The sequence below is a fragment of the Podarcis cretensis genome (assembly GCF_951804945.1).
Source record: "Podarcis cretensis genome assembly, chromosome: 14".
Lineage (NCBI taxonomy): Eukaryota > Metazoa > Chordata > Lepidosauria > Squamata > Lacertidae > Podarcis > Podarcis cretensis.
This window is the reverse complement of record NC_137183.1, coordinates 5,067,714-5,080,858: the sequence shown is the minus strand read 5'-3', so window position 1 is coordinate 5,080,858 and position 13,145 is coordinate 5,067,714. Positions and strand designations below refer to the sequence as shown.

At 44.1% G+C, this 13,145-nt stretch overlaps 1 protein-coding gene across 4 annotated transcripts in view; it reads right to left on the bottom strand.

Moving 5' to 3' along the window:
• TLN2 (talin 2) overlaps nt 1-13,145 on the bottom strand; it is a 182,041-nt gene that overhangs the window by 37,621 nt on the left and 131,275 nt on the right. For all 4 annotated transcript variants that reach the window (XM_079953110.1, XM_079953107.1, XM_079953109.1 and 1 more), the window contains exons 28-35: nt 12,807-12,926; nt 11,931-12,128; nt 9,912-10,051; nt 8,726-8,819; nt 7,354-7,443; nt 6,379-6,501; nt 5,726-5,869; nt 4,270-4,431 (exon numbers count right to left, since the gene is read on the bottom strand). In XM_079953110.1, coding sequence (XP_079809236.1) covers nt 4,270-4,431; nt 5,726-5,869; nt 6,379-6,501; nt 7,354-7,443; nt 8,726-8,819; nt 9,912-10,051; nt 11,931-12,128; nt 12,807-12,926 — 1,071 coding nt within the window. The remainder of the gene's footprint in view (nt 1-4,269; nt 4,432-5,725; nt 5,870-6,378; nt 6,502-7,353; nt 7,444-8,725; nt 8,820-9,911; nt 10,052-11,930; nt 12,129-12,806; nt 12,927-13,145) is intronic.

Sequence of the window (13,145 nt, the reverse complement as noted above, 5' to 3'; positions counted from 1 at the left end):
ATGTGTTCTCTGTTTCCCCAAGAACATATCCTGCAGGTTTTTGGCTGGCTCCTGAATTCCGTGACACCCATGCAAAGCAGAGATAATGTCAGCTCCCCATAGAGGCGAGTCCTGCACCTTCATGAAACAGATTTTGGTAAAGCGTGTTCTCCTTCATGGAGAGCACGTGTTACGGTGGGGGTCGCCAGGACACTCCAAAGTTGGGGGCGGGCTAATTGATCGTTAGCCACTGATGTGATTGGGGCTTCCCTTGTTGTTGGGAGGAAGTTAATGTTGCCATTTGTTGATTGGCAGCCAGAAACAGTAAAACTCCTTGCACGAGGCTAGGGCTTCCTCTTTTCGCCCGTGCATTGGATTGCCCGTCCCTCCCTCCCTAGAATAGGGTTGTTCGCTTTGATCTTGCTATGCCTGTCATGGGGTCGTCTGCTCTTGGGGCAGGGGCCCGGTAGGAATTTTGTCCATCTGGCTGATTGGCTGGGGCCATTTGGTTTTTGCCTACTGCGTAGCAAATCGTCACAACTTGTAAGGTTGCGGTTAGGCATTGGTTTATGGTTTGGTTGGTTGTGGGGCATGGATTGTCTGTGCCTGCCCCTCTAATGCTGTTGCTGCTGCAAGGGATTCCGTTAAAGGAATTGGGGGCTAACTATTGCTTTTGGGGAAGAATTGCAATGATAAAAATGAATGTGCTACCAAAGATGTTATTCTTGTTTCAAACAGTTCCAGTAATCAAAGGGGCAGCGATTTTTAAGAATTGGCAGCGAGAAATTTCAAGGTATATCTGGCAGGGTAAGAAGTCGAGGATAAAATTTAAGATATTGACGGACGCAAAAGAAAGAGGAGGCTTCGCCCTGCCAGACTTGAAATTGTATTACGAAGCATCTTGCTTCTGTTGGTTGAAGGAATGGATGAAATTAGAAGACACGGATGTGTTAGATCTTGAAGGTTTTGATAATAGATTTGGGTGGCACGCCTATTTGTGGTATGACAAGAGACGAGTACATAAAGGTTTTGAAAATCACATTATAAGAAGGTCTTTGATTGAAGTGTGGGAAAGATATGAAAACTTGTTGGAACAAAAAACTCCATATTGGTTGCCGCCGTTGGAGGCGATAAGTGTAAAGAAAGTCAATATGACAGGGGGTTGGGTGACATATGAGAAGTTAGTGTGTAAAAGTGTAGGAAAATGGAAAATGAGATCATTTGAAGAAGTTAAGGACTATGTGAATGACTGGCTGCATTATTTTCAAATTAATGAGATGTTCAGAAAAGATTCAAATCAGAGGGGTTTTGCTGACAAAGAATCAAAATTTCAGACAGAAATATTGAATAATGATTATAAGAATTTAGCAAAAATGTATAAGATATTACTGGAATGGTGTACGAAGGATGAGGAGGTAAAATCAGTTATGATCGACTGGGCCAAAGATATAGGGCATAATATTCAAATGGAGGATTAGGAAAGACTTTGGAAAGATAGCTTAAGATTCACTGTATGCACAGTTATAAAAGAAAATGTTATGAAAATGATGCACCTATGGTATGCAACACCTGTGAAGTTAGCAAAAATGTATAAGATAAGCAACAAATGTTGGAAATGTAAAGAAAAAGAAGGTACCTTTTTCATATGTGGTGGGAATGTAAGAAGGTAAAATGCTTTTGGAAAATGATTTATAATGAATTGAAGAAAATGTTGAAATATACATTTGTTAAGAAACCAGAAGCATTTTTACTAGGCATTACAGGTAATGAGATAAATAAGAAAGAAAAGAAGTTATTTTTATATGCAGTGACAGCAGCAAGAATATTGATGGCCCAGAAATGGAAACAGGAGGAATTACCTACGATAGAAGAATGGAGAACTAAAGTGATGGATTATGCAGAACTGGACAGAATGACAGGAAGGATCCAGAATCGGCGAGATCAAAGATTTACAGAAGATTGGGAAAAGTTTATCCAATATATGCAAAAACTGAGTGATAATAAAATTACGTGTAATGGGGTTTGGGGTTGCTTGTGCGTAAGGCGCAAACTGCTCCAAGCTGAGTAGTTTGGTTAAAACTTTCCCCTGGCTTGACAGTCAGTACTCCGTGACTGTCTCAATCACTGGCAGAATCCGTCAGTGGGCGTTTCCTGAATTTCCTCCAACATAAAAGTTCCTTGACACCAAGTCGCCGCCTAGCTTCCCTGCGCGGAAGCTTTCTGCGCAGAGTAGGCGTCCCAAGGGGAGGTCCTGTGCTCTCCCGCTGGTCTCGCTGGAAGAGTCCTGGAGCCTTCCCTCCGAAGCTCCCTCAGCCTCCCCTTCCTCCCTGGCGTCACGTCTATTTCCTTCCCCAGCGGACGCTCCCCCTCTCTCCTTGCTGGTTCCCTCTCCAGCGTCATTGGGGAGCCTTACCACCACCCTTGGCTCCAATGGCAGTTCCCTGACATTACGTTTGTAAGCTTTAAGGAAGCTCTGTGAGGGGAAAGGGTTAAAAGGGCAGAAATGTGTAAAAAGTACCGTGACCAGGGGAAGGAGACAGTGGAAGAGGACTGGAAGAAATTTAAAATATATCTTAAAAACTGTTGTAAAATTGAGGAATGTTAAGATGTCAAGGGGTAAGAAACAGAGAATTACAGCTGTAACTAAAAAAGTAAAGGAAATTTAATGAAAGGGAATTAAGATAAATTGACCAAAGGGTTGCTAAAGAATCATAAAACAAGGATGCAGTGATGGGGAGGTATGGGGAAGTCGAAGGAAAGAAGGTGTATGAAAATACGATTATGAAGTTATACTTGTCTAAATGTTTTGTATGTTTTTGTTTTGTGTCTTGTTGGTTTTTATTATGTGTTTGAAAAATGAATAAAAATTATTATTTTTAAAAAAAGAAATGTGTAAAAAGTAACAATAGGAAGGAATGGCAGACAAATTGAGGGAAGTCAAAAAAGAAGTAAGATGTAATTAAGATGTATGGAATGTATAAATTTGCTTTTGTATTTGAAAACTAATAAAAATATAATGTATATATAAAAAATAACTATTGCTTGTCCATTCTGTCAAGGGGGCTCGGGCCATAGCAATGAGCTCCTGGTTGCATATGGGGTGAGGGCAGGTTCCCTGCTCCGTCGCTACCCCCACGTGTATTCCCCTATTCTGACTTTCGCATCGTGCGGAATGTTAATCTGTCCCCCATGGTGGGGGCAGATAGTCGCAACCAATGCCTAAGCAACCACTCACAATTTTGTATTTTAATAAAGTTGTGGCCAAAATTATGCCAAAAATCTTAAACAAAAAATTCTGTGTGACGTGTGAGTTATTGGGGTGGCCCCGGGGACCTCGACACGCAAATGCTGAAGATACATCTCTTTACCCTGGCCTTTGGCAGCTGAGATGTGTGTTTTAAGGACCCACGCTATTCTTGTGAATGCAATATGTTTTAACAGTTTTTAATTCTGGATTTTAAATTGTTGTTACCAGCCTTAAAACCTGCTGGTGAAAGGAGGTGGGTAATAAATTTAATAATACAAATAACATACAGATGAGTGTGAGCAGGGATTTGTTGAGATCCAAGAGACTCTCTAGAAGTATGGCTGGCTCTTTATTTATCTTCACTTTTTAAAAGCCACACAAATAACTCATTTTCATATTTTCAATCAGACAATAATTAGCTACTTTGCTACAAATTGCAGAAGGGATTGAGAAAGATATATTCTAATAACATTACACTTGAGATGTATATTTTCAGGACTCACCTTATTTTTATAATTTTAAGTTTACGTTTTTGTAATTTTAAGTTTTTTAATATTGTGTTATTAATGATGTTGCCTGGTACCTTGGGTTACGGGTGGGTGGGTGGGTGGGTAAATAAATAAATAAATAAATAAATAAATAAATAATATGCTCTCTCAAATAAATGTTGGGAAATCCAAACTCTTGACAGTTTCCTCCTTCCTCATTTTTGAAACCTGCACTTTCCCAAGAGCAAGGTCTTCTTTCTCCTGTAATGAAGACAGGAGGAACCTCCAGACGAAACAACAGAATTAAAATGTAACTCCCTAATCACAAATACATTAGGTTAATTGCATTCTAGCAGTACAGCTGTTCTCAAGCATTCCAGGAACGAGGCGTATAATGGCTCCCTAAGAGATTCAAAATGGCAGTTCCTGTGTAGGTTGCAAACTCTGTTTTCCCATAGAAGGAGAAACAACTTCTCGTAAATGACTTTTTTTTCTAAGGACCCAGAGATGAACAGTATTTAAGCCTTTGTACAGCGGGGCAGGAGACTCTCATACCTTGATAGTTTTAACCAGGTTAGCAGTGCTGTTTGCCACTTCCTTTGCAGATTGGACAAAGTGCCTCTTTGCAACCGGGTTGGCTGTCTTGGACGAAGCAATGCGGCAGGCATTACACAGTGCAGAAGTGTGCTTTGCCACAATGGTAGCTGCTGATAAGACCTGGAAAACAACACACACACACATGGCTGAGGGGGCAGAAATAGAACCACAGGCAGGGCCAGCCCTACCATGAGGCAGAGTGAGGCAGCCAATTCAGGCGCAGTTGTGGAGGGGTGGGGAGTGGATAGAGCTGCGTATGCCATGAGGCCTGCCCCTCAGGTGTACAGAGGAGGATGCTGTTCCACTGCCAGTGTCAAAATAGGATCCAACAGTTTGGTGAGTTTTTGCAGGCTCCATCTTTTCCCTTTGCCTCAGGCAGCCAAATGTCTTGGGCTGGCTCGGTGATGGAATAGCTGCTCTGCTAATTCTCCATCTGTGTTCTGAAGCACCGGTGGGTTAGGAAGAAAGGAACTTGAGCTCTTTTGGACACTGTATTTTGGCCCTACGATGCAGCATAGACAGTAGACACATTTTAAAGAGCCATTTGGTTATTTAAATGTTTGGCAAGATCCTTAGCAGCTGTCAGGCATGGACTGTTTCGGAGCAAACAAAATGCAGGTAGGCCTGGTCCAGGTCTCACTGCTGATTAAAAGGGCGCTGAGAGATCTAGGGAGATACCAGCAAGCTTTTTCCCTCCTTGTACTTCAGTCCTATCCATGTCTACTCAGATGTAAGTCCCATTCAGTTTAATGGGGCTCACTCCCAGGTAAGTTGGTAGAGAATTGCTGCTTTGATTACAGATCAAAGTAAGATAAAGAGAATGGCCACTGACATGTTGACAAGAGTTTTAAAAATGTTTGTTGTTCACATGCCTTATATATTTCTGTTAATGACTGAAGGAAATGCATCTTTATATTTACAAAAAAGAGGAAAATGCATTCATTCACCTGTAAAGTACAAACACAGCATTCCCAAACGCAATTCAGTCCAAACAGATTTTAAACTTCTTTACTGGTATTCACAAATCCTTATTCTTGCCTCCCCCCCAAAAAATAATAATAATCAGTGAAATAGATACTTGGGAGAGGGAAAAATTTCCTCTGATAAATAAACTAGTGATTTTCTCCATAGGAAATAGTTGTTAATTTTTCTCTGTTATGTAACAGTCAGGAGCAACTGCTTGCTTCCATACTTTAGCAGTAGCAATAGAATTTTTTGTGCTGCAAGCTTAGTAAGAAACAGACCATGCCTTGCATACAGAAGTTCCCAAGTTCACACCCAATTAATATATGAAGTGCACCCCTATTTTCAGGCCACGTGCAACCCAAGACTGCTATTTCTACAAAGGTGGACCTCTTACAGGCTGTGAAGCACGAGCCAGCAAAATGCCTCTGGCAACCTTGATGAAAGTTACCTGGGATGGGCTGCTTCCTGGGTCCACCAAGTTCTGACATGCCATTTGGATAGCTTGATTGGCCCTGGCAAACTGGATAGGATCAACAAGTCCCTGCTGACCGGCCTGGCTGTTGGGATCCGAGATGCCAACCAGGTAAGCGGCCTAGGCAAAAACCAAAGGCATTGTGACTACTCAGAGGTGGTTTTCAAGAAGCACACAATAAACGCCTATTAGTTCACTTGAGATCATGCAAAACCGAGAGTGGAAGGAGAGAGTCATTTTTTCATCCAATTTTCTTCCTAGACAAGGCAGGTCTTGCATTCCAATTACAGGCATGGAAATATGCAGAGAAGCCATTTAAGCATTATTTGCAAAACTGACCTAATGCTAAGGCCCACAGCTAAAGTCCTTCACAGGCAGATCAGCCACTGCTGTGGTCGTTCAGTGGGACAGCAGCAAGCTAGATAACTAGAAGGTTATTTATAAATACATAATAAGCAGTCTAGCAGAAACTCCATCAAGACAAACACTCAAAAAGACCACAAAATGTCCCTCCATCCTCACACTTTGCAAGCAGTTGAAACACCTTAACGCACTTGCAGAAGCTCAACCACACCGTCACCCACCACTGCAGGAAACCTTGCTTAGTACATTAGTCACCCGAAACTCACCTGAGCTGCTGCTTCAGTTAGGCCACAAAGGGCCTTGGAAGCCACCCCAACACACTCGCCAAAGACTGGAAGGTCCCCTGTCTTGGCATTCTGAGAAATTCCAGCCATCGCCTCTCCCAGAACCTGCGGGGGGGAGGGGGGGAGGCAATTAAAGACTTTCAATTCAATCCTTGCTTTAGAAATCACAACATGACTTAATAACCATACACTAATGTTTACTAATACTTCATACTTCTAATAAGCCTTATTTATTAGTATCAATACTTGATAATATGCAATGCTATTAATATTTATTTATTTATTTATTTATTTATTTATTTATTTTCTGCAATGCTCTTCATCAGAGGAATACAGAGTGGTTTACAGTATAAAAACACAAAAATACATAACATAGTAACAAACAAAAATAACACCCCCTACCTAGAAGGCACATCAGACTCAATTCACACACATTATCTGCGTAATACAATCACCTTCCTACTGGTTTTATCTCCACACTGCGGATCAGGAGCAACACCATCAGATGATTGACAGGTGGGCACCCCGCACCTGCCCAAGTGGCCCACTGAAGATGGGGGGCTGGAAGACACCAGGATCTGGCCTGCTGGCTGGAAAAGGTTCCCCTTCTCTGCTCTAGATTTTTGGAGGTTAGTTTTATGAAGATTAGTTTCACTGCAGGTCCTTTAGCATTGCTAAAGTGTTGTTTTACACTGTTTTTCTATATAGTGCTTTAACAACTATTAGCTGCCTGGACTCTCTTTTGGGGAGGGAGGGTGGACTGCACTTTTGACATAACTACTAAAAAAAAATCTCCTTGTTTCTGGATGTTGGAGAAAGCTGTAGCTCCAGGATTTTGCTCCCCCCCACTCACCTGCCAGGTGGCTCCAGTACCCCACTTCAGGGAGGGCTAAATATGACTTGGTACAACTGGTCATGAAACTGAACATGCAGATGGAAAGAAAATACAATGGCTACCTTGGAGTTTTCCATAACACCTTCAATGCAGTCAAAATAAGAGAGGTCGCTAACAGGTTCGTTGGGGTTTTCCAGCATTTCTTTAACCGTCTGAAAATAAGAGGGGCACGAGTGATGGCTGGCAATGCAGTCAAAATCCTAGACCATGAAGCCCTTGCTGCACCTTCTTAGGGTGCTTGGGTGAGCTAATTAAGCAAAGCCCTTCTTGGAATGGGAATGAATCCATTCTAAATATACTGCTTTGAAATGAAAACCAGCTTTTTGTGCCTGGCTTGTTATATTCATTAGAATGTTGAACTGCAATTTTATGGATTGATTTTAGTTTTGTACACTGCTTTGTATGACACCCCCTCCCAGTAAAAGCAGCATATGTGTATTTACATAACTTCACTTCTTTTGTCTATATATCTCTGGGTTGGTTGCAGGAAGAAATAAAATTATCACATATGTGGTCAACAATATTAACATTTTTGACACTTTGATCAGGCCCCTTCTCTGGCTGGAAAAATACATGCAAGGAGACTCATATCTTCCAGGCAGTTATCCTGGAAAAAAAACTTACTGGCTCACATCAGCCTCCAGTGTGTTACAAGGAATATCTGAAGTTTGTTGAATGTCAACAATCCCAAATGAATCTGGCAAAGTGAATCTGCCCCCAAAGTGGAGAAAAGTAAAGCTAATTTCAGAAATTAACATGTGACTCTGCACATGTGAGTGACAATAAACTGAGAAAAGGCACTGTAATGAATATATAAATATCCAAGAACTTAACAAACAGAATATTTTATCTGTTTCATCAAGGGGGGAGGGCATCAGGGAAACCCAGCCTTGAGTTCCCAGAGGCAGATGGGTCAAAAACTCCCAGCAGTCCCAGCAAACATGGTGACCAGGGGTCAGGGATGATGGGACTTGGAGTCCAGCAACATGAGGAGCTCAAGGGTGGGGAAGGTTGATGTCAACAATAGTGTGGCCACTATCACAAATCAATGGAAACAAAACAGCAATCTTTGAATGATACTAGTTGAGAACAAAGCTACGCAGCTAATACAGTTTAGTATTCACTGTCTACGGAAGTAAGAGATGTAAGGTTCCCTGGGTTGTAGCAGTCAAGCTGTGGCAATTGAGCCGTCAAAAAACCATGGCAGCCAAGCTTTGATGTTTTATCACTTGATCCACAAGCACTCTTGTTTAGACAGTTAGCATGGCAGACTCAAGTGCCAGCCTGCTGAGTGTTCAGTCAGCTGACTAGCAAGCAACTCTCCAAGTCCAGATGGGGCAAGATTTGAGGACAGCCACAAACACCCTTAATCATGAAAGCTTTGCCAGTCATATCACCCAAGAACAGTGAGCCTGCAATCAAGTGGAGACCTACCTCCAGTTCCCGGAGAGCGTTGTCACACTCTTTTTGGCCCGGCGCTTGCTGAGTACACAAAGTGATGAGCTGATTTATACTCTCAGTCACAGCCCTAGAAGACAAGAGACATGCACATCTCAGAGACCAACAATGTGGGTAATCAGAGCAGATCACAGGTGGACCTGCTATGAGGTAGCCGGCTTGATTAGAGAAGCAAGTGGCAACCCACCACCACCCTGCCAGAAAAGTTTAAGAAATTAAGATGCATGGTACCCAAGAGCAGCCAAATTATTTTTGAACAGGCAGTAAGAAATCAATAATTATAAACGACACCCAAAATCAACTGCCTGAGGCATCTGCCTAATTCTGTCTAATGGTAGGGCAGGCTCTAAACAGAGTTCTCAAAATAAGCTAGTAAAAGTCTCCTAAAATTCTCTTCCACTAGTAAAACCAATCAGCCAATTAATAGCAATATCAATTTTTAAAGATAAAACAAACTAACAAATATCACTCTAATCCAGGAAACAACCCCCACAACCCAAAGCTGCATCCCTCTAGTGGGAAAACCCAAATGCCAGATGAAAAATGGATGAAGGTGGTATAGAAATTTAATAAATAATAAAAATAAAATTATCCTCAGAGGTACTTCTGTAATGGCACTGCCTCCACTGGCAGATTTTGTTTTGCACTGTACAGATGGCAGTGGAAGCAAAGCCCCCCTTGATGAACAAAGGTGGCAGGGGGTTCCCAAAGCTGGGGCCATTCAGATGTTTTGAACTACAAATCCCATCAGGCCTAGCCAGTACAAAGCTGGGACTGATGGGAGTTGTAGTTCAAAACATTTGAAAGTACCAGCTTGTGGAAAGCTGACATACAGAAAGGCCACTTCTAAGGCATGTGGGTCCCATCTAAAACAGATCTATATATTCCCTGATTTCCTTCCTCCCATTTGTTTGATTAGGAGCCCTCGGAAGGGAGGGCTGGTGGTGCTCACCTGGTGTTCTAACATGGGGGGTAACAATGACTTACCAGGAAAGAGCGGGAGAGGACCAAGGCACCAGGGAGTAAATGCACCAGTGGAGCTGATCCTGCTGGGAGGTTAGGTAAGCAGCAGTGGCCCTCCCTGCTGACCACTCCTGGGTTTTATGTTCATTTGGAAAACAGAAGCTACTCAGGTGAACTGCACTTCTGCCTTGGCCCTTACCTTGCAGCCGCTGCCAAGAGGTTCTTGGCATTGGGAGCACCGGGATCCACCGAGAGAGACTTGGCAGCCAGAAGCAACTTGCTGGAAGCCATGGAGATGTTCTTGAGGTTCCCAATGACTTGAATTTGGTCCTCCTTTGTCTGTAAGGCCAAAGAGGCAAATCATGGCATGGATTTAGGGCAAGGGAAGGCAGCAAGGAGGCTAAGCTCTGAGTTACTCTCCATGCAAAGACAAAAGGAGTCGCATCCAAGCCCCTGATGCTGTGACAAGAGGGGGCCTTTGCGGAAAAAGGGGTGGTTGGGGTGGGGGGGGGGGAGGGGAGTGCTTTATAATCAACTTGTTGAAAAAGGCAACGTGTTTGGCGAGCAGCAGAGAGGGCCGCTCACTCTGCACCACGGGCTACACTGGAAATTATAGCAAGTGCTAAAAGGTCTGCAGCTAATTTGCATGACTTGACTGCAAGGGCTTAATTAGCATCTCATTTCCATGAGCACGACAAGATGTCAAGCGACCATGGGTGGGTGCGCAGCTGTTAATGTTGGCAGGCCTGCTAGACAGGGAAGGGCAGAGCGGTCTTTGCTCAATACACAGGGAGGTTCTGGCCGTCTCAGAGCTTGGAGCAGGTGGCCCTGGATAAACCAAGACATACTTTGTCACTCTGCTGCCTGCCCAGACAATAGCAGAGCAAATGAGGGCTGCGCTGATGAAGCAACACCTCTGAGATCTGCAGTGTAGCCTAACGTGGACTGGAGTTCTCAAGCAGAGAAGCAAAGGCAGGGGACAGGCTGATTGCTCTCATGCTGCCCTTTGCTGAGAAGAACTTTTCCTTGCTGCTGCTGTTCCTTAGGGAGAAGGCAGCCACAGATATTCATAGGGAAAAGGTTCAGGAAAGGGTAACCAAAATGATCAAGGGGTGGAGCAACTCCCTATGAGGAAAGGTTGCAGCATACGGGACTTTTTAGTTTAGAGAAAAGATGTGTCACGTTTAGAAAGTTATGCATGGCACAGAGAAAGTGAAAAGAGCAAAGTTTTTCTCCCTCTCTCATAACATTAGGACTCATGGACATCCAAAGAGGCTGAATGTTGGAAGATTCGGGACAGGCGAAAAGAATGACTCCTTCATGCAGCCCGTAGTTAATCTATGGAACTCATTGCCACAGGAGGTGGTCATGGCCACCAACTTAGATGGCTTTAAAGGAGGATCAGAGAACTTCATGGAGGAGAAGGCTATCAATGGCCACTCGCCATGTGGCCCTGCCCGGCCTCCACAGTTGGAGGCAGCAATGCTTCTGAATACAAGTTGCTGGAAACTGCAGGAGGGGAGAGGGCTCTGGCACTCAGGTTCAGCTTGCAGGTTTCCCATCTGGCTGGTCACTGTCAGAACAGGAGGCTGGACTTGATGGGCCACTGGTCAGATCCAGCAAGCTCTTCTTAGGTTGTTTATAATGGACATGATGATTCCCTGCTAAGTGATAGCGAACGAGCCAGGGGGATGGGAGCTGGACAGAGTGAGATGTGATAGGGTCATGCACCATGTATAGAATCATAAACACTGTAGGAGGCTTTGGAGATCATATAGTCCAGTACACGAAATTTAGAACTAGAGCATCATCCATCCCCAACCCCTTTAGCTTCGGAAGAGCCCACCCACCACCTCTCTAGTAAATGGGTCTCTTTGCCCCTCTGCTCTGTCAAGAGCTTTCTTTTAATGTTCAACCCAAATCAAGCTTCCTTCAACATGATCTCATGAGATCTAGTTCTGGAACAGCATTAGAGAACAAAGACTCTGCCTTCTCCTATGTGGCAACCTTCAGGTGCATGGAAAGAGCTATTGTCTTCTCCTCTCCTGTTCCTTTGGACATTCCTTTCATTTCAACGTTTACATCCCACTGTTCCCTTCTGAGGAAAGCTGACAAAGGAGCTGACAAACACCCCACTCCAACAACCATGACCAATCGCTTCCCCCCTCACCGCACCCTGCCCAGCCAGAGAGCAAACTGGTGGAGGAAGACGTCTCACCTGAGCTTGCCCAGCCATTTCAATCCCAGCATCCAGGAACTCATCAAAGTCTTCACTGAATTTTCCAGAAGCAGCTGCCAGCTCCCCGCTCTGGCCCCGCGTGGCATGGACCACCTCCCCCGCTGACTGGTTCAGGTCAGCTGCAGCCTGGTTGAGTTCACTCTGTGCTTCTTGGAATGATTTTGAACTGGGAGGCAGCTACCAGGCAGGGGCAGGGTAAGAAAAAGAGGGATTGTGGGTAAGTTACCAATGGCTTTATATACAGTAACCTCAGTGCATGGCACTTTGCAAAGTCCCTGCTCCATGGAACTTACAGTCTAAAAACTGTAGCACACAGAAGGGATGGAACAGAGGGGAACAATGCAATTGTTTCGGCTATGTGCACCTGGGTTTAGTTACAGTAGGGGACAGGAATTACAGCAGTTCCTGCACCCCAACCCGGTGCCTTCCAGATGTTGTTGGCCTCCAATTCCCATCAGCCCCAGCTAGCATTGGCCAATGGCCAGGGATGATGGGAGTTGTAGTAGTCCAGCAACACTGGAAAGGCACCAGGCTGGTTATCCAAGGACTACCCAAGGGTTATGCCAACTGTCCCAAAGTTAGGCCAGGCTGCTCAAACTCTCTTGCAGTGAGCCTTGTGAAAGCTTGGTTATACATGAGGTGGAGTGAGGTGATGGAATGGATGGTGCCAGATCTGTACTACCATCTTACCACAAGTCTACAAGCAAGCAACTCTTTTGAGAGTAATGTTCTGCTTCTTGGAGGTTGCAGTACCCATTTTTAAGGCCAGCTTTGCATTAAAAACAAAAACAAAAACCTACCACCACCACCACCTTAACAATAACAACAATATACAAATATTAAAAAGTATCTCACCGATTCCACAAGCAATTTTTTGCTGGATTCACCAATGCTCTTCAATGCTACATCCACATCCTTTTGGCCAGGAAGGCAGTTCACACAGTTGTTCAAAGAATGGGAGACAGCTTTGGCCACCTTCAGGGGGGGAAACATGGCAAAGAGAATCCAAATTAATGCTGCCTACAATCTCTGAGCATGTGTGCAGTGCATCCCCCCCCCCCAGTACCAGACCCCCACAAGCCAGTAGCCTCAACATTCCAGGAGGATGTGGGAAAGGGACAAATCTTTCAGAGACTTAAATTCTTCCAGAATGTTGGTGGAGACACATGGCCAAGAACACATGACCCCATTGTT